The following is a 21333-nucleotide window of genomic DNA, read 5'->3' on the forward strand; positions in this document are numbered from 1 at the left end:
GTTTTCCTGAAGTGGGGCATTTTATCCCACACCAAAGTGCACATGCAGAGTCATGTGTAACAGCAAAAGGTAGTGGCACAAATTTGTGCCACGGCTTTTTTTTGCCACTGCAAGCACATGCCCCTGCTTTGGATGCCCAGCCCTAAATACATCATCCCAGCCAAGGCTCGGTCTAGCCGGGTCTTCAAAACCTCCAAGGATGGAGAGTCCACCACCTCTCTAGGCACCCTGTTCCAGTGTTTTACTACCCTCCTAGTGAGAAAATTCTTCCTACTATCTAACCTCAACTTCCCATGCTGCAGCTTGAGCCCATTGCTCCTTGCCCTGTCATCTGCCCCCACTGAGACCAGCCCAGCTCCATCCTCTTTGCAGCCCCCCTGCAGGGAGGTGAAGGCTGCTATTCCATCCCCCTCAGTCTTATCTTCTGTAAACTCAATCAGCCCATTTCCCTCAGCCTCTCCTCACCAGTCATATCCCCCAGCCCTCAAACCATTTCCATTGCCCTCCACTGGACTCTCTCTTTCCCTGGATTTGCACACAACACAGCTGCTAATATACCTCCCTGTGCGCTATGAGGTTTTGGGTGGCCGTGTTATATTGTTGACTCATATTCAGCTTCTAATTCTCTGTAATCCTTGAGTCCTTTTTCACAGTACCACTGTCGAGCCAACCATTCACCATTGGCACGCGTGCATCTGATTGCTCCTTCCTAAGTGTTCTTCCTTTGCACTTGGCCTTATGGATTTTCATCATGGTGTCATTTACACTTTTGGCAAAGAAGTAGGTTTGTGCGAACCTTCGGTAGCCAATTTGATTCAGAGGAGATTCGGGACGATTCAGCAACCGAATCTCGAAATCTGAATCGAATCGAAGACCAATTAAAAGGTCCAAATTGAATAGGGATGGTGATTCGAATCTCTGAATCGAATCACTGTCTCTCAAAATCAGCTGAATCTGAATCCAAAGCAAATACTGGCCGCTTCACACAGGCCTGCAAAGAAGATATTAAGCCATGTTTGGCAGCGAGGGCTGTTAGCCTGGAAGAGAATTTTGCAAAGGGAACATTGAAAGCCTCATGGCTTAAGATCTTTAAAATGGGACAAGGCAAATAGTAGGACCACAAAAAATAAAAGGAAAAGATTAATTCCATTATGTGACATCACTCTGACCATCAGACAGGCCATCTGCAGGACAGAAAACTTCAGATCCTATTAGTAGGAGCATTGCCAGCAGATCCATGGAAGTAATTTTTCCCCGCTATTCTGCACTGATGCGGCCATATCTGAAGTCCTGTGTCCCGTTTTGGGCCCCCCACTACAGAAAGGATGTGGACACATTGGTGAGAGTCCAGTGGAGAGCAACAAAAATGTTTGGGGGCTGGGGGACAGGACTGGTGAGGAGAGGCTGAGGGAACTGGGCTGATTTAGTCTGCAGAAGAGAAGACCGAGGGGGATTGAATAGCAGCTTTCACCTCCCTGCAGGGGGGCTGCAAAGAGGATGGAGCTGGGCTGGTCTCAGTGGGGGTAGATGACAGGACAAGGAGCAATGGGCTCAAGTTGCAGCAAAGGAGGTTGAGATTGGATATTAGGAAGAATTTTCTCACTGGACAATAGTAAAGCTTTGAAATAGGTTACCCAGAGAGGTGGTGGTGTCTCCATCCTTGGCGGTTTTTAAGGCCCAGGTAGACAAAGCCTTGGCTGGGATGATGTAGCTGGGGCTGGTTCTGCTTTAAGAATTGGGTTGCACTAGATGTGACCCCCTGAGGTCTCTCGCAACCCTCATCCTCTCTGATTGTATGATTCTAAATCATATGGTAGGAAAAATCTTGTGCTGACCCCCACCACATCCTTTCCATCCCTAACCTCTACAGCACCCATTGCCATGCACTGGATGTGAGTGTTTTAATGGGAGACTTTTGCCTAGCAGTTGTGACCAGTAGCTCTAACGTTGAGTTACAGACAGTATTGCCTACTGGAGATCACGACTATTTTTCCATATACACTGAGAGGTAGAACCTCATGTGCTGGAAACTGGTGTATTCTCCAGTGAAGACAAAGCAACTAGGCCAAGTTGCACCAGCTAAGGATCTGGTGCCAGATCCTATTCCAGCATTTAGACACTAGAGTATGATTCTATTTCACCCTGATTGAGTCCCTGAACATCCATTAATGCACTTATTTTTGTGACAAGATGTCACTTAGGTAAGTAAAAAAAAAAAAAAAAGCCGCTGAAAACAGAAGGACGCACACCCCCCCCCCCCTTTTTGTACTGAGTTTTTCAGGGATTTAGACTAGTTTTAGATCTAGTTGCTTAAAATAAGATCACAGGTAGGTGGCTAATCCACTAAGGCACCAAATAAGTGAAACAGGACCTGACCCTTGATCCCTATTAGTACAAAAAAGGGAAAGCAAAAATACTTTGACCCCATTACAGTTCAGACCTCCACAGCTGACTAGCTCTGAAGACAGTAGGACCTATCTGTTTTTAGGTGACATTATTCTGATTTCACTGATCAGGCTGTGTTTGGTCGTCTAAAGGTATAATGCCTATGTAAAATTATCGGTTATATTTTGAAGAGGGCTCTGTGATGCCACTTGTTAAAACGCTGCTCCAAGGGTGTTAGCATATTCACCCTGATCTGGATGCTGCTGAGAAATCACATTATCATAAGGGTAGAAGAGACCTCCTGGGTCATCGGGTCCGAAGACCTGCAGGAATGCTACTTTTAATTCATCCCTGCCCAGTGTTTATCCAGCCTTTTTTGTACAAACCTCCCATGAAAGAGATCCTGCCTCTTCCCTGGGCAGTTGGTTCCATTGCTTCACTGTTTGAACAGCAAGGAATTTGTTTCTGATATCTAAATCTACTTTGCTGCAATGTAAAGCTATTTTAAACCATTCTTCTCCCTCTTTTTATGGCAGATATTCAGTGGCTGCTGGCATGCCCCTGTTCAGCACCTTTTCTCCGAGCTAAACATGCCTAGTTCTCTCAAGCTTTCCTCATGCAGTTGACCTTCCAACCGTGTAATCATGTTTGTCACCCACCTCAGGACCCTCTCTACCCAGACCTGCATACAGTGCTCTAGACTAGAAGATGCCTATCCAACACCAAGTAGGGTGTGTCATGGGCTTTGTAAAAAAAAAAACCCATCATGCAGAATGGATAGACTTTGCTTTTATTTGCACCAGATTTCAGCAGTTGTCAGGGATGTTCAACCATGTTTCCAGCAAAGCCCGCTCTCTACAAAGTCATCTGTATTCCCTCACCTTGAACCAGTATCTCAGTGCTATACTGTCAGCACATAAAATGTATGGTGACTAAGCTTAAAATATTTGTAGCAAAAAGGTCCTTTTTGTGAGTCTCTTTCCCCTGTTGACACTCCCGCTGTCCTTGGTCTGAGATATGGGCAAGTATTTATATTCACATGGAAAAACAAGTTCCCCCATTTCTCACCAAAGACCTGACCTAGAGCCCAATGAGACCAAGAGAAAGATGCCTATTGACTTGAGCAGCTTTTGGATCAGCTCTGAATCTTCTTGCTAATGATTCAAAGGTCCTCAATGTGAATAGGACTCTTCCCATAGAGGTCCATGAGCCGTGGATCAAACCTTGTGAGTACACACACTGCTAGACCTACCTGTTTGTCACATAAAGAATAGTTATAGCTTCCACATAGGTGGTGGGTCCACGTATGTACATTTGCACTTAAATATGACATATGGGGAGTTTAACCTAAGCTGATGTTTTCCATGGAAGAAATGAACTCATGCCCTTTCTGTCCACTGCAGCTCACTCACAGTACATGGATTTCTATCTGGGATTAAAATGAATCAAGATGTAATCCAGCTATAGTGGATTGGCTCAGGAATGAGTGAGTTAGATCAGGGACTTTTTTCCCTCTGAGGTTTTATTTTTGCCCCACTTCCCTTCTCCTCCATTGGCACCAAATGAATCTCCACACCAATTCAGAACCTCCAAGCCCTGATAACGAGATCATTTTTTACATTTCTTTAAAGGTTCAGCGCGTGTAACAGAATTTTTCTTGTCGATTACATTCTGAGCATTAATTGCAGCACTTCCTACAGTGACCTACACGTAAAATAATTTAGTGGGCCGGAAAGCATCGTTGAAAGCTATTAATCAATATTTCTGGCTTCTGAACAGAAACTTTCAGACTATCCCTCAAGAGCAGATTAAAGCCTTTTAATCTGTTTATGAAGAGTGGCCCTCAACCTAGCTGGCCGTGCAGTAAGATATCTGGGAGAGGATGGGCACTTCCCATTCAGCCCGTGATCAGCACGGATGTCTGTGGGTGCTACTGTGTTGTGCTATCAAGAATACGTGTTTATTTCCACAGGGCTTTTGGTTGTAGCCGTGTTGGTCTAAGGACAGGCAGGCAAGCTTCTTTCAGTAGATGTGATATCTTTTATTAGGCCAACAGAGTAGTTGGGAAAAAGTTCTTTGCAAGCTTTCAGGTGCAATCACCCTTCTTCAGGCATAGGGAACCTCTGCTGGTCTGAGATCTCCAAGGAATGAAAGAAGCTAAAAGTGTGACAGGAGGTCAGTGATAATGTAAGTAGGTGGAAATGAGGAAAACAGAGGGTAGAGAATGGAAGGGAGGGCAGAAACGAGGGGGAAATAATGCCAAACTTAAGTAAGGGAGACTTTACTGTAGCTGGGTTCTCCAAGGTAGAAAAGAGGCAGTCTGTGAAAAAGTAAATAGCTCAAAGCTGGAAGACAACAGGTAGAGAAGGAAGGGAGGGGAGGAAGTGGGGAAATGAAAAGTGTAAATGGTAAGGTCAGGCAGGTATCTGGTGAATCAGATGTCAGGCAAGTTGTAATGGGTCATAAATCTAATGTCTAATATTGAGTCCATGATTTGGATATTGTATCCAGGAGGTTGATGAAGTGAAGTGCGTAGGCTCATCTATGAAAGGTGTTTTGTAAGTCCCCTTTGAGGATTAGAACTGAGAGATCAGAGAGGGAGTGACTGTCTTGTGAGAAGTGTGCACCCACAGGGAACTGGGTATTTCTGTCTTTGATGGATTCTCGATTTGCATTCATTCTGGTGCACAGTTGTTGTTTGGTCTCTCCTACATATTTTCCATCAGGGAATTTGGTACATTGGATGAGATATATCACATTTCTAGAGGTGCAGATATAAGATCCAGGAATGGTGATGGATGGTCTACTCTAACAGCAGCATTTCCTTTGACACCATGATAAATATCCAGAATGGTAAAATCCAAACCACCATATACAAGAAACACACGGGCCAACATACATATCCACACAGGACCAGCAAGTGCCCTAAACACACCAAGTAAGCTGTAATTTACAGCCAAGCTCTCCAATACGGCTGAATCTGCACCAAGGAGAGTTCTCGCAATCGCCACCTCACAAATCTCAAAAGGGCCTTCACCCAACAAGGTTACTCCTCAAGAGAGAGAGATCGTGTTTTGAAAGAGCCACCCAAATACCATGGGAAGATTTGGTGCAGTACAAAAAGAAAATCCCCACAAATTGCACGCCATTAGTTACGGCATACCACCCTTCCCTGGAACCTACATGGAAAATCCTCAAACAATTGCAACCCATACTGGAAGAAGACCCAGTTCTTAAAAAGATATTTCCAGAACCACCCATTGTAGCCTTTAAACCAGCACCAAACCTGGCTGACCTCATCACCAGAAGCAAACTCCCTATGACCCAAACCATACCCAATGGATCCAGAGCATGTCAGGACAAGAAATACAAAACCTGCCAACACATCTCCACCACCCCCACAATAACCACACCCTACAACAGATCCATCACCATTCCTGGATCTTACACCTGCACCTCCAGAAATGTAATATATCTCATCCATTGCAACACATGCCCTGATGGAAAGTATGAAGGAGAAACAAAACAACAACTGTGCACCAGAATGAACGCACACCGGAAATCCATCAAAGATGAAAAAACACAGTTCCCTGTGGGTGCACACTTCTCACAAGACAATCACTCCCTCTCTGATCTCTCAGTTCAAATCCTCAAAGAGAATTTACAAAATACCTTTCATAGACAAGCCTACAAACTTCAGTTCATAAATCTACTGGATACTGGGAATCATGGACTCAATATAGACATTGGATTTATAACCCATTACAACCTGCTTAACATCTGATTCACCAGGTACCTACCTGACCTTACCATTTACACTTTTCTTTTTCCCCCTTCCTCCCCTCCCTTCCTTCTCTACCCTTTGTCTTCTTACCTTCCAGCTGTTTACTTTTTCACAGACTGCCTCTTTTCTACCTTGGAGAACCCAACTACAGTAGAGTCTCCCTCACTTACCTTTGGCATTATTCCCCCCTCATTTTCCCCCTTTCCTTCTCTACCCTTTGTTTTCCTAATTTCCACCTATTCACATTTTCACTGACCTCCTGTCACACTTTTCGCTTCTTTCATTCCTTGGAGATCTCAGACCAGCAGAGGTTCCCTAGGCCTGAAGAAGGGTGATTGCACCCAAAAACTTGCAAAGAACTTTTTTTCCCAACTGTTCATCTAATAAAAGATATCACATCTACCCATAGAAGCTTGTCTGTTTACTTCTGCAGGCATTTTAATGCCCAGGAAGTGATTTCAGAGACTTCCAAGGAGATTAGGGTACCTATGAAAACTACATACCAAGCTTTGACACTTGATATGTTGCTCTAATTTAGTTTCATCATTAGTCAGGAAGCAGTGCCCCTCATTTATGACATGCTGTTGCCCAGTTGAATGCACCAATATGATTACATTGTGCATTTCTTTCAAGTGTTAACTAGTGTGCAAGGGGGTTTGGTTGCAGCCGTTTTGGAGTAAGGACATAGGCAGGCAAGGTTTTTTGAGTAGATGCGATATCTTTAATTAGACCAACTGTAGTCCAATACACTACTGGCCAAGACAAGACTGATCTGTTTGGAAAATGCCCTGTTCCCAGGTAGACTCTTCTCCAAGTAGCCAGTTATCTCATGTCATTAGTAAGACACTAACACTGCTTACAGAAGAGGATACAGGAAGGAAATGAATCATGTGGGTGGACACACGGGGAGTTGGAGCATTGCACCCTCGGTCATCCAGATGAGATGTGCTACATATGCAAATGAAACTCAGCCCAAGTCAACAGCATCCTTTCCTTTCACACATCTGCAGTTGAGTGCCCACTTAAATCTTCTTAACATTGACGGTTCAGATACCTAAATGCTTCACTGAATAAGCACATATTGAGTCCTTTGCTAGATCCAGGACCTCAAACATTGCAGCAACTGGCAGGAAGAACTGCAAAAGAGCCCAGCTTTCTGGTAGTATGTTAAAGAGAACTCCCTTTACTTCTCTGAACAGGAAGGACTATGCATCCATGCTGCCCATTTCCACAGGAACTATCAACCATCTCTTGTGTGAAAACAGACTATTAGTCATCAGTGAGTCTTCTCTGAGAAAGGCACAAGACATCCAGTGCTTTTGGACATGGTGAACCATGTAATGCTTCATGTTCACTGCAAATATGCATGTGAGAGGAAGGAAGAGAGCCGGTAACCTGGGCACTGTGCCTGGGACGAGACATGTTGTCATCCGTATTAGATTCAGATTCCTCCTGATTCTGACTTTATTATAGGCAGTCCTGATCAGCAGCTCTGGGTTTGAACTCCACCACTGAGGCTTTGTAATCAGTTTGAAGCAAAAACCCAAATCTGAGTGTTCCCAATCTTAAGGAAAGTTCAGGTTTGAATCCAAGTGCCAATCCAAACCTCAGACTTGGGGCATGAATTTGGATGCTATATTGCTTCCTTTCCATGCAGTCAATTCCAGCATGCCCAAATTTCTCCTGCAGATGAAGAAGAGGCTATAGAAAGATAAATTCCTCCTAGTTTTCATCCTCAAAATTTAGGCCCATCTGCAACATCCAGGGTTTACAGATTTCCTCAAAGCAGGAAGCTTTCTTAGCATGAGTGTCAGGTGAACACCTACCCTATCGTTTTCAACACCGTTCACCACTTCCTCCCCCATTTGTGATCACGCTCTGTCCGTGTGGCAACCCCAGCAACTGCAAACCAGAGAAGGTGACATTAGGAAGATATCCATGTATTTCTAGCTGTCTCTTGTGCACTAAATGTTTTGACCTTTTCAAGGAAGTTAATCATTCTGCTTACTTTTATTCTCACTTAATCTCCCCTTCCCATCTGTTCAGATTGTTTCCACTGGAAATAAGGTGAAGAGCAAGTACCTGGTGAACAGACAGCTCTCGCAATGGTCCGTAATCCCCACCTTGAGACCAGTTGTCACTGGTGTTACCACCACTACACCAACCCTTGCCACAGGTGGCCTTGTGCTTTCTCAAGATAGAAAGATAGACAGATCCCCTGAGTGCTTTCGAAGCCATCATTTAATTTGTCCTTCTGCATAATCTGGGCCCAAGAATTGAGTTATATGCATGAGGCCAAGAGCGTCTTCAAAGGCCCCACAAGTGACCTACATACTCTCTTCCTAGACTTGCAGGCTTGCATTTGGCTGGTTTAAAAGGCATGTGATTCATCTGAACCCACCTTGTCTTGTAGTCCATGTCCATCTGTGCATTATAGGTATCACTCCAACAACAGTTGTGCCATGTACACATTTAACCAGCAAAAACTTTATATGTCTTCCAGATAATACAGATATTGAATAGCACTAGGCTTCAACAGAAACCTGGAAGATTAATTATAAATATCTCCATTAGAGGATGAAGCCTCATTTACAATTTGGTTTTTGGTTTTGCTTGTTTGTTTTGGTTTTTGTGGTCACCCAGTTAACCCAGTTTTAATCCATTTAACATGGATTGCATTGACTCTGCATAGTGCTATACTTTTTTTCAGAATGACATGTGGGACTAACTCAAATATCGTATTATGTGAATACAATTCCCTTTCTTAACCAAACATATGATCTCATGAAAAAAGTAAACGAGTCTGTTTGATGCAACCTATTTACCATACAATTTGAATGCATTGTGCTGCCATATTTTAAATCTCTGTTGATTGGACTCCACTTTGCTGTCTCCCATTCTGTGAATTTACCTAGTTTCATTGTCTGTCTAACTGACCTCCAGTTTCCTAAGTTATCTTGCTTACTGCTTTTTAAATATTAGCACATTCGCTTTTTATTGTCCTCTGAAACTACTCCAGTGCTCCAAGACTTGCTAAAATCAACTTGAATGGTTCAAAGCCCTCCTTGATCAAATTTGATCAAATTTGTAATACTCTTCAATGTTAATTATTCAGTCCTACAGATTTGAAATTGTTTTAAGAGCTGTTGTTTAACATCCTCCCTAATTACTGATGGAATAAAAAGCATTTCATTATCACTGTCACGTAGGAATATGTTGCAGGACAGATAGATGGAGAGAGAGATTCCACCAAGAGATGACAAAGCATCAGTGTAAAGTTAAATATTCCCCCAAAAAGTGATATTAGACACTGGAAAATACCTGACACGATATGTCCTTGATCTTCAGACATACTCCATTACTGAGGACTCCAGAAGCAATAAATCACATTACAATACAATACTTTCCAATGCACACATTATAGAGCTGCTTACACACAGCGTGTACCCTAAAGTACTTTAGAGCACCAGAGAAAAAATTGCAAGAGAGAAGCTAATACATCGCGTGAAGAATATGGCAAGGTAAAGACCTTGCAAAGCAATTAAAAGAAAACATCCATTCATTGCTAAGATGAGCAAACAAGGGAAGGGAAGCATTAATAGACATGGGCACAGGGAGTTAAGATCAGGAATGAAAGGGGCAGAGGACCTGGTGAGGGGGAGAGGACCAGGAGGTCTACTCCTCATGGCAGGAGCTGCAGAAAAGAGGGCAGGGACATAGGTTGAGTGGCACTGTGGAGACAAGCTGCCTTCTCCATGGCAAAAATACTTTCCTGCTATTTTCTCATCCTCTGGTGATGTAGCAATGAAAGTAAGACAGTTGTGCGACAGGCCTAGCAGAACAATACATTTTATCATGGAGCTGCATGTTTTCACTCCTGGCAAATTGTGCCTGCAGTAGCGTGTTTGGATGGAGGGGGCAGCGACCTCCCAGGGGATCCCCTCTAATGGGTCTGTAGGCAAGCAAGGATGTAGAAGCAAAAGGCTTTGCTGCTGGGGGTTATCTCCACAAGCTCAGGGAAAATCCATTAGCCTTAACGAGATGCAGCAGAAGGTCACTGATGGAAAGACAAGTTGGTCATTAGATACTACTCTATTTTAATTCCCTGTCCTTCTGCAGGCAGCTTGGGTTTTGGGCAAGACAGAGGTCCAGATCACAAAGATATCAGGCACCATAGTTTTGCTTTATATTTCCCTTTGCTGGGACAGCTGAGATAACACGGTTGTGCTTCTAGCAGGTGCCTCACAGAGTGTCACAAAGCAAAGCTTTGCGGGGGTGATTAACCCCAAAATGATCTGTTTTGAGAGAGCCACAGGCACCTCCATCCAGACGCCGTCATCTCTGGAGTTTGGACAGACACTTGGCTGGGATGCTGTAGTCAGATTTGATCCTGCCTCGCGTAGGGAGCTAGAAGAGGTGACCTTGTGAAGTCCCTTCCAGCCCAACTTTCCCATCATCCTATGATCTTCTATCCTTTACATCCAAATACTCCTCACACTCAGGAATATTTAAATCTGAGGTTTGGGTCTGCCTTGAATAGCATCTGACCGACACCTCCATATTTGCACTGTACCCTATGACAATGTTTGCAGAACGGCGGCCCACCAGCTGCTGCTGTTCTGTAAGGCCATGTTAAATTGCCTTCCCACGCATCTTCACAGTATTTCCAATGAAACCTGGGATGATGGACGTGCATGGTGCTCAACAAGAAATCTTGAGGGTTAGCATTATTCCACCGATGCAAAAAATCCTTGGGAATCACTGATATCTGTATTGGTGTTAGTCTTTCTCACAGGAGTTGTCCTATCTTGTTCTGAGTGGGAAGAAACTTGATTAAGTCCTAAAAATAAGCCGTGTTTTTTTCTGACCTAGTAGAAGAGGTAGGGTCTAAGAGTAGGAGAGGTAGCCAAGAGGTTGTTTCGCACGTTGGTCATGATGCTTGAAGCTATATGTCCTCAAACCACACATTCACCTCTATTAAGTGGTAGAGAACCAGAGACAATGAGCATCTATACACATGCTGCAGGCATATACAAAGGTGCTTTAACTTGAGTGCTTTAAAATGTCTCCTCAGGGCTCCCTCGCTTAAAATCATAGAGAAGTCGGACTGAAAGGGATCTCCAGAGGTGATCCCATCCAACCCTTGGCTGAGGCAGGATCATCCCTAGCCAAACCACCCTATATACAAACCACAATCTAAACTCTTCTTAAAACTACCATCAACCCTACCGCAGCACATAACACCCTAACCACTGGCGACGCATAGGGGGTGCATGCGGGTGCACGTGCACCCCCTGAGATTGGCCGTGACCCCCCTGAGATTGGCTTTTGCCAGCCAGGGAGGGGGACCACTGAGAGACGTGCCGGCTGGTGCTCCCCACCCTGAGATTGGCGGCGCCGAGAGAATCCTGGTTTTGCCATTGGCACTTCTGATTTTTGGTGCTTCTGGGGTCGGCAATCGGCTTCTGGGGGACCTCCACCGTGATCGGCGATCGGCCGCTGGTGTCCCCCAGACTCAGCAGGCACCACTCGCCCATGACCCTAACCTGCCATAGGTAAAGCAGGGGAACCGCAGCAGCCAATGTCCTGTTTCTATAAAAAGTTGTTAATATATGCTCAAGAGATCCCAAGGAGAAGGCCATGCCCCCTGCTACAGAGGAGGGTAAAAAACCCTGCATACCTTACCAATCACACCCAATCTCATATGACCCCATCTCATTGTGAGCTGGATAACTTGTGCTCATAAAAAGCCCTGCATCTGTCCACATGGCTTGCAAAGTACCTTTCCAGAACACCTCCAAGGTAGATACGTGACCTAATCCTCTACCCGTCCCAATGGCGTCATGATGTTTGGGGAGCACCACGGCATCACGGCTTTCTGCACATCCAAGCAGTAGGCAGGGGAAGAAACGGGGAGTGGGAACAGCCCCGCTGCCCTGAGGATTGCTGCCCCCGTTCGTGTGGCGCTCAAGGAGAAAGGAGCAGGTCAGGAGAAGCCATGGATTCTGCAGCTGACACATTTTTGAAAATGCAGTGCAGAGCAAAGGAGATTAGATGCCCTGAGCTGCAATCCTAGCAAATTTCCCGATCCTTTACTACCTTGATAAATCATTTATTCGAGCAGCCTTTTTACATAATCCCTGAAAAAAAAACATAAAATAGATTTATCACAAAATCCTGTCCTCCTACCAACCATCTTCAGACTGCTACATATATTTTTCTGATTATTAATTAACTGATGCACAGAAACAGCGGCAAGCTTTTTAACCTCTCCCTCACTCTCCCTTTGTCCTTCAAAAGCGGAGATCACAATGCAGGGGGGTGGTGTTCAGAAAAGAGCTGGCTCTCCGAGCAGCTGCTGTGCTAACATTGTGCTGGATACCCAACAGCAGCAGATCCAGAAATGGAAGATACTCCCCAAAAATATTCCACATATATTTGCTGTGTCAAAGTCTACTCTTAGCTCAACTGGTTTAACAATGGTGGGAGAACGACTGAAAGAGCTGGAGTTGCCCTGGATTTGCAGTGATGTATCGCTGAGCAAAGCATCGCTCGTTGGCAGTCACCTGCTTGCAAAGTCTCCCTGGAACAAAAAATGCATATGGTAGCAGTTATCTAATCTTCTAGCAGGTGTCTGACCTGAAGAGAGGAAGGGATTTGACATGGTCATCATTGCTTATCTATCTATCTATCTATCTATCTATCTATCTATCTATCTATCATGGCCCGTCGCTATGACATCTCAGCGTTCAGGTTCAACCAGAGCATCCCTGCTATTTGGAGTCCATCCAAGCCTTTTCAGCACAGTGGAAAAAACATCCCCGCATAAATAGTATGGTGTGGAGAGAGAGAGCTGAGTAGGCCACTGTTTTCCAGGTGCATCCAGCCCCCTCAAAGCCCAAATTTTCAGGCAGGAAACACTGGCTTCCAGTCCCCAAGAGATCTCCATAAGGACAATGAAGAGTTATTGCTACTAGGCACCCCCTGTTGCTGGCTGGAAGTGTGTGTGGGGGGGGGGGTTCATGAGGACCACTGGTCCTCCCATCAAAAATGGAACCAGTTGATGAATGCGTCTGAAAGAAGGTTGCTAAGCTAGCCCCAATTTGGAAAAAAGCCAGTGCTACAGGGCAGTCAAACAGATCTGTCTGTTGTGTCCACCTCGCAGGCCTCACTTCCTCCTTTGTGTCCTGGTGGCGTTGCATTGAATGAATAGGTGATCTTAAAAATCTGCCTTAAAGAGATGGGTGGGTAGCAAGGATTGGGAGTGTGCAAGCTTCTCTGCGCTGGGGAAATTGTAAGCACTATCACACCATGTGAAAGTACAGTCCTGATCAACCAAAATCTCCAATGCAGATAGTAGGGCAGAGTATGGTGGGTGGGTGTCCGGTGTTTCTTGTGGTTATCTATAGTTTTATTCACTTCACAGACTAATCACCATCTCCAGACGTGGCCAGTCTAGGCATCCACTAATGGATGTTCCTTGACCATGTGATATAAATCTTACATATGGAAGCAGGTGGATATACCTAGTGCCAGATCTTATCCCACCCTGCTCAAGTCCTTTTGTTCAAGTCCACCCTACTCTCCCACCTTTTGTGTTAGCAGTTCTTCAGGATGGAGCGGGATTGCAATGAGATACCCATTTTCACTTAAACATCAAAAGCTGCAAACAGATGTTGCATTTATCTTGGGATAAACCATTTTGTCCCCTGACAAAATGTAAGCTTACACACCTGCCTGTCCATGTCTGTTGTCTCAGGGGAAATACTACAAAAAAAGATTTCCACATAAGAAGTCGTGATAGTTTATCCTGGGATATTGCAAAGTATGTCTGTACAGTTACCCCAGGATTACATCATTGAATCAATGACAGAAAATCATTGAAAAATTAAAAATCAATGACAGCCATCATTGAATCAATGATACTCACTAAACCATGATTAGAAAGGTGATGTGTGTACACACCAATCCCAGGATATTTTTATTCTGGGACAAACATAGGCACAACTTACCCAGGACAAATGCAATGTCTGTTCATAGCCATATAGCTGGTATAGTATGTGGCTCGTGGTCATTTGTCAGGAAAGAGTGGGAAGGTAGATTTCTAAACTTGGAGGGCCATCTTCCTGGTCAAGAACAAAGCCCCTAGATACAGTAGGTGGTAGCTACCCATCTCCCAATGACATCTGAAAGAAGAACATTAATGGTCTATTGGTGATTTGGACCAACAGCAACTTTTAGTAGGAGCTAAATGCAATGGTACTGCACAGCTGACAAGGGATGTCAACATGGGATCTCGTGAAACACTCGGTGGATATCACGGCTGATCCTGCTCCATGGAAGTCAATGGGAGCTATGTTGACCCCTTGAAAGAGAACCGGATCAGAGCCCCCAACCCACCAACACACAGCATATGGGCACAGCACTTACTGCCTGATGGCTCAGGCCAAGCCAGGTCAGGACCCTTGTTAGCCAATGACTTCCAATCCTTGATTGACTCTTTCATGGGTGCCACCCGCCATGACGCTCCAAATTTCTGTTGAGACAACAAGGGTCTCGACAAGAAGTGCGAGCAAATGATTTGCCCCCAATCTTCACAGCTGCGGTCACAGTACTGTGCAGCTAGAGTAATTCCACTAAGAGAGGGCCGTGGATGCTTCTGCATCAGGAAAGGGAGGTGGAAGACAGAGAGAAGGCCGATCACGCCTCCACGGGACCCTCAGCATCATTAGTGCCCTGACCTCTTGCAGACATTCATGAACAGCCAAAGGCAGGGACCAGATGCATGTGGATGTGTGCATGCATTTTGTTCTCAAAGACGAGCAGTCCTGCAGCTCATGAGACTTGCTGAGAGGTGGGGATTAGACCAGAGAGGCGACGCTGAGGAATACCAGGTAGCAGTACTGGGCTGTAGACCACACTCTTTCCAAGGGCAGGCATTCAGTTCCTGGCAAGTGCTCAATGTTGTCCTTTGAGAGGGATGGTGCTAGGTCTGCATCTCATCCTGGGCAGCAGCTGGCATTGGGTTGCAAAGTCCTGTAGGAGGATGAGGACAGGTGGCTCTGTGAGATGCACAGGCCAGCTCCAGCCTAGCGGTACCAAACATGTGTGCGCTTGGGGAGGACGCTCATGGCTAAAGCAGAGGGAGGGCTTCTTGTCCACTGCATAATCTTCCTGCCTCACATCTACCCAGGCCCTCTTAATCACTGGCTTGGCCACTTCCCTGTCCAGACCCCACTGGTCACCAGTGAAAGAGATGCGCTGTGAGGGCGACGCAGCCTGCCGTGAGCAAGCACTGGTCTCTGTTGAGCTAAAGGAGGAATCCCATGAACTGCAATAGCCAGTTGCATCAGGGTTTGTGTTTGCTTGCTCTCATGGCCCCCAGGGACCCGGCTGTTGTGCCGGATGCTCCCTGCTTTCTCCAACAAAACCAAAATGCTCAGCCCCAACGATGCAAGGAGAGCAAGATGCTCCAGGGCCACAGAGCCTTGCCACGGCAGCTGCATCTCCGCTCAGGACGCAGGCCTTGCTTACAGAACTTGAGCATGTACAAAGAGCCGTCCCAGCCGGGTGGGATTTATTCTGCCTCCGCTTTTCCAATCCCACGGCGATGACTGTGATGAAGGAGAGCATTAGCTCCAGTAGTCATGAGTCCAGTCAATCCACTGTGGGGTAGTCCACATAGCTGCTTACAAAAAATAGTCCTGTGCAAAGCAGTCCTAGCTACCCATGCAGCCGACATGGAGACAATGGTATTGATCTTCCTCACGGGAAGGGTTGACCTAAGAGATTAAACAGCCACTGCAGGGAACAGTTAAACCAGTTCATAGAGCTGTTGCTTTAGCTCAAAGAGAAATGATCAAGCTATGAGTGCTGGCAGTCTAGGATTCAGATTGGGATGGAAGAGTGATTGAATTCACCTGGGATTCACTTTACCGTGATAAGCAAGTAGTTCTCGCCTTCCTGCACAGAGGGGAAGGGTCTGCAGAAAGGAAAAGAGGGAAACATTGAGACTGGTAGCAGCAGATTGCCTTCAGCCTGGGTAGAGAGAGATGAGTAGGAGAAGGGCCACACACCCGTGCATCACAGGTGACAACACACAGGACCAAGATGTCCCCAGAGCTGCGTGCATGAGTGCTGGGGCTCCAGCATCCCGGGCCCCCTCGCTCCGTAGCGTGCCGGGTCTGGAGCCGCATACAGGCCAGCCACTGTTTCCTGGGACGCTGTGATCTGTAACAACCCCCCCATTGGCAACCATCCTCCCCTCGCTCTCCTCCCCACCTACCTCCCCGCTCCTTTCCTCCCCTCCTTCCCCATGTTCATTCTAAGTGGTCTTGCATGTTGTGGCTTGGCCCCAAATTAGCTCATTAAATGCCGCGCCTTGCCTCCTGTTTTGACAGGTTTTGTGAGTTTTGACAATCCTGCCAGTGCCCAGGCTGCCATCCAGGCTATGAACGGCTTCCAGATTGGCATGAAGAGGCTGAAGGTGCAGCTGAAGAGGCCGAAGGATGCTAACCGCCCCTACTGAAGAGTTGTAGGAACCGCTGGATACAAAGGACTAGCACAGGTAACCGCATGGGGCGGGGGACGTCACCTGTTGTCTTAGAGCATTTCTTGTGCCGTGGACCCTAGAGATTAGCTCTGCGATTCTCCAGCTTTGAGCATTTCCACGAGGCCTCCGGCTAGCGCCACACCACACCCATGCACACACAAAACGAGACCGTTTGTGCGTGCACCTCATTAGCAAGAGAGACAGAAAGATGCTTAATGAGGGCGGGGGGGATTTCCCCCACCCCGGCGGCCTCACACGTCCATAATGAATCTACCTGGCCACTGACGGGGGATAGCAGCTGTTTCGGTTACCTGCTCAGCTAAAGGAAGGATTTGTGTGGCTGAAGAAAACCTGCAATTAAGAACTGGGACGAGGCTGCGGTTTAATTGCAGGGAGCTGGCCTGGCCTGGCGTGTACCTCCGTAGCTCTGTGTTGCAATGTTACGAAGCATTTTTCATTCTTCATGCGGTAGAGTCTGTATCCAATTTCATCTCAGCATAATAAATACCTGTAAATACATCTCCTTGACAGCTAAATAACCCCTAATTTCTTCCTTCCTAAACCCAAGAAATTAATAAAAGGATTCCTGCTCAGGTCCTTACTCAGCTTTTGTTAACTCCTTACTCAGATAAAATGCCCTCGGAAGCCACCAGCTCCGTGCTGGAGCGAGGACTTAGCAAAAACTCAATAAGGGTCTCAGGATTCACCCCCTGAATATTAAAATGGTTGCAGCGGGAAGGAGCTCGCTCGGCTCGTAGAGGGAGCTTCTGAGCACATATAGCAATAACCAAAAATCGCCAAGTAGACGAGTGAGTCCCTGGAAGTCCAGCCTCTTGCCAGCAACAAAATGGAGTCTATAAATTGGATACCATCACTTGCCTAAGTGATTTGGGAGACTAGTTTCCATCTTTGGAAGTCATTTAGGCCCCATCCTATGAAGATTTGTAGGTGTCTAACTCCCACAGGTTTTTCCTATGGGAAGTAGTCGCCTACGTACTTATATGAGCACATCTGGGCCCTAGGTACCGATGGGACTTAACCTCCTATGCGCCTATGTGTATTTTCAACACGAGACTAAGGCTATTAAGCCACTCTCAGGCTTTTCAAACTCTGAACCTTTTTGCTTAAGAGCAACCCTTTGGCTTTCTTTTCAAATACAGAGTAACAGCAGCGATAATACCACTCAACCCGTTAGCTACCAGCAGGGCCTTGGCACGGGACACATGTACATCAGCGTAAACTGCCTTGACACCGGTAGAAAAAAAGGAGCAGACACATTATGCAAACCCCTATCCCAGTGTAAATTGTTAGATTCAGGAGGAAAAACCATGTTAGTCTAGTAGTTATACCGTTCTGTTATACTAGGTTATATAACTAGGTTATATATATATCTGTAGATCTATAGATATATAGATCTACAGATATATATATAACCTAGTTATATAACCTAGTATAACAGATATGTATAGATATCTATCTATATCTATATCTATATATATAAAGTATACCTGTTAACTGGTTATACCTAGTTATACCTTCTTGTTTGGGTAGGCATCTTGCAACCCAAACTAAGCTGAGGTATTGCTTACTGAGTCTCTGCTTTGTTTTATTTTATTTTATTTTTATGCTTTATTTATTCTAGTGCCTTTTTTAAGTGGTTGTGTTTCCCTTGCTGTAAGGTGCCCTGAGCCACGGCTGGGAAAGGTGGAATAAATCAAGAAATAATGCCAGTATAGGTGTCGTGCATCAAACAGCTATCCCAGACTATCCCACTGACCCAAGGCATACGTTTCCCTTCTACCTGGTGGCAAGGTGCTATGACAGCACCTAGGCCAGGCAGCTACCCTGGGATAACTGGTTGTCTGTCTGTTCTGGAAACCGGTGCAATGTGCATCAGTATAGCAAATGGATTCAATTTACACTGATGTTAATATGTTTTGTGCCAGCCCTGATCTAGAGACACATGCGGACGGGTGGAGCGAAGGCAGACTGCTGCCACAATAGGAGAGCACTAGTATTTCCACTACCTGTGTGTGTGTGATGTGGTGGCATTGAACCATCATAGATGATAGCTCATTTCCTGGCATCGGTGGCTACGGGCATCCCTTTTTGGAAAGCTCGTGGCCTTGGTGTGTGATTTGGCAAGGTGCGTTGTGGCAGCCCATGGTAAGGCAAGCGAACTCTTCTCAACCCATTCAGCAGAACTTGCTGCTGACCCTCTATACGTCCATTCACCTCCTTCCCGGCTGGCACCAAAACGTTTTGCATTTTTACTGTTATTGGCTGGTTTCTCCATTAGATACTTCCTAGAAAAAAAAAATGGTTGGATTTTGTATTACGGAAATGAGGAAGCCGCTCCAAATTTTAAAAACTCATATGGAAAATGTTAGAATAAGACCCATCTAGAGAGGCCCCCGAACCACAAAGCATAGTTTTAGATTCCCAAATTGTCCTTATGTTTGTGAGTTTGGAGAGCTAAGATTTTTAAGTCGGGCCATTATAAAAATGAGAGAGCAACCAGCAAGTTTTAACTTTTAGCTTTTAAAATTTAACTTTTCCCCACACACTGCACGGTTTCTCTGATCCTGGTTTTTCCATCTTTAATTGAATATATAATATCCTTGAAAATACTTTATTCTAGTCTTCAGAGAAGATCTCTGTTCCCTTGAGAATCAAGGAATGGAACTGAATTATCCCTTAAGGAAACTGCATTGGAGACCAGACGTGAAGAGAATTAAGAAAGCCCCACTCAATAAATGCATTAGGTTCATGTATTCTTTTTACATTTCTTTGAATCTCTCAGGTGATAATGGCTCGAGATCCAGCCTCCGTAACCTAAGATCTCCTTTGTATATTATTATACAAAGCTGAGCATCAAACTATTTCCCCACCCTTTTTTAAATAGCTCTTTTCTTTTCCTTGCTTATGACAAGGCCTCCTGGAGGCTTGAAACCGAAATGTGTTTCCATCTCCAAATGCTTTTTTGCTTCATCACGCTGACTTGTTCTTGCAGGTTTTTGCTCAGAAGGGCTGGGGGAAGGGAAGTGCATGCATGCTAATTTGTTCACGGAGGGCATATAACTCGGCGGCGGAGATTTTCAATAGCTCCTAATGGATTTATGAACACAAGTTCCACTGTGTTTTGAAAAGCTCTCCCTGAGCGTTGGGCTCGGCACGTTGGCTTCTTACTACAGGATAGATCTGAGCACTGAGAGGGTGCACGCTTGTTTGTTACTAGTGCGACACGCTTGTCTGCTGTTATAGATGGGTCGTGAGCCTGGGGGGGCCACAAGCTGCTTTTGGTTACCGTAAGGTTGCCCTTAAGTATGAAGTTAGCTCTGGCGATTTGCTAGGGCGGATCCTGATGGCGGAGCTGCACGTGCTGGCTCGTTACAATAGGTTGCTGTTGGAGAGGGCTAGCAGGAGCAACACTTCTGCACGGGTACCTCGAATGGATGAGTCCCTCGACCTCCCGCGCACCTCTGGGGTCCACTTGGCTGTTCTCAAGTTTTCCGCTGAAGTTGGTCTAGCAGCTCACACCCTATTACTGAACCTGACTGCAGAGTCCAGCCAAATGCAGTCCCGACCCCAATCGGACAGTGCCTAACTAAGCGCTCGTTATTTAATCTGGTCTCAGCTTTTGGTGTAAATGTCAGACGGGCTGAGGGCTGGCCTCCCTTTTAGCCAGAGAAATGTCTCCTGGAAATGTGCGCTTGAATCTTGTCGCCTCACCAATGAAGAACAAGCGCGTACATCAGCGAGACACCCTGTTGCCTCCCTGATATGCAACCGCAGGTGCAGGGCCGGATTACGTCCTAAACTTGTCCAGCTTCAGAGGCCCCATCTGAAAGAAATTATCCACAAAATCCATGAAAATGGATTTTCATGACATTTTCAGATGAATTATTGTTATTCTTGCACAAATTTATGAACACAATATGAATCATAACCGTGGAGCCATATATATGTATATTTTTGTCCTATTAGCACAAAAATGTCCAAGCTTTTTTTACTTATTTAGAGGCTTCTCATATTGTGAGGCCCTAAACTGTAGCTTAAGTAGCTTAAGCCTAAATCCGGCACTGTACAGGTGGAAGACACAGGCACTGCTGAACGACAGGCCGCCTTTCCAGAGGATGGCCCTTTCACGGGGCACTGGAGGGGGATATTGGGAAGGGATTGTGAAGGTAATAGCTCGGCAGTTTAGGAAGGAAAGGACATTCTCCCACAAGAAGACAACATAGAAAAAGGTAATGTTTGGGTGCAGGGTTTTGGTGCAAGTCCATCTCTGCTGCAGTGAGAATAAGAGGTACTGTCCATCCAGTAGGCCCACTGGAAGTCAGTCAGTAGATAGCACTGATGTAACAAATGTTTCCAAAAGGTATTCAGTACTGCCATGTGCATGGACGCTATGAAGGCATGCCAACGATAGTAGGCAGGTAGGTAGGTTGATGCCAGACAGCTTGAAGGTAACACCATTATACAACAGCCTTGCTCATAATCTGCATTACACTTAGTGTCCCTTGTTCACAAAGGGCACGTCTACACATTCATGAATGTGCCTTAGTTACTGCACATTTAGTTTAGTACTTGCCTAATGAAGTACTAAGCA

At 45.6% G+C, this 21333-nt stretch overlaps 1 protein-coding gene across 10 annotated transcripts in view; it reads left to right on the forward strand.

The window, feature by feature from the left end:
- Positions 1-21333, forward strand: part of CELF4 (CUGBP Elav-like family member 4) — an 860601-nt gene that overhangs the window by 814513 nt on the left and 24755 nt on the right. For all 10 annotated transcript variants that reach the window (XM_019496109.2, XM_059725306.1, XM_019496111.2 and 7 more), the window contains exon 12: positions 16570-16736. In XM_019496109.2, the coding sequence (XP_019351654.1) occupies positions 16570-16697 (128 nt within the window). In that variant the 3' untranslated portion in view covers positions 16698-16736. The remainder of the gene's footprint in view (positions 1-16569; positions 16737-21333) is intronic.

The sequence above is a fragment of the Alligator mississippiensis genome, chromosome 3 (assembly GCF_030867095.1).
Source record: "Alligator mississippiensis isolate rAllMis1 chromosome 3, rAllMis1, whole genome shotgun sequence".
NCBI classification, from domain to species: Eukaryota; Metazoa; Chordata; order Crocodylia; family Alligatoridae; genus Alligator; species Alligator mississippiensis.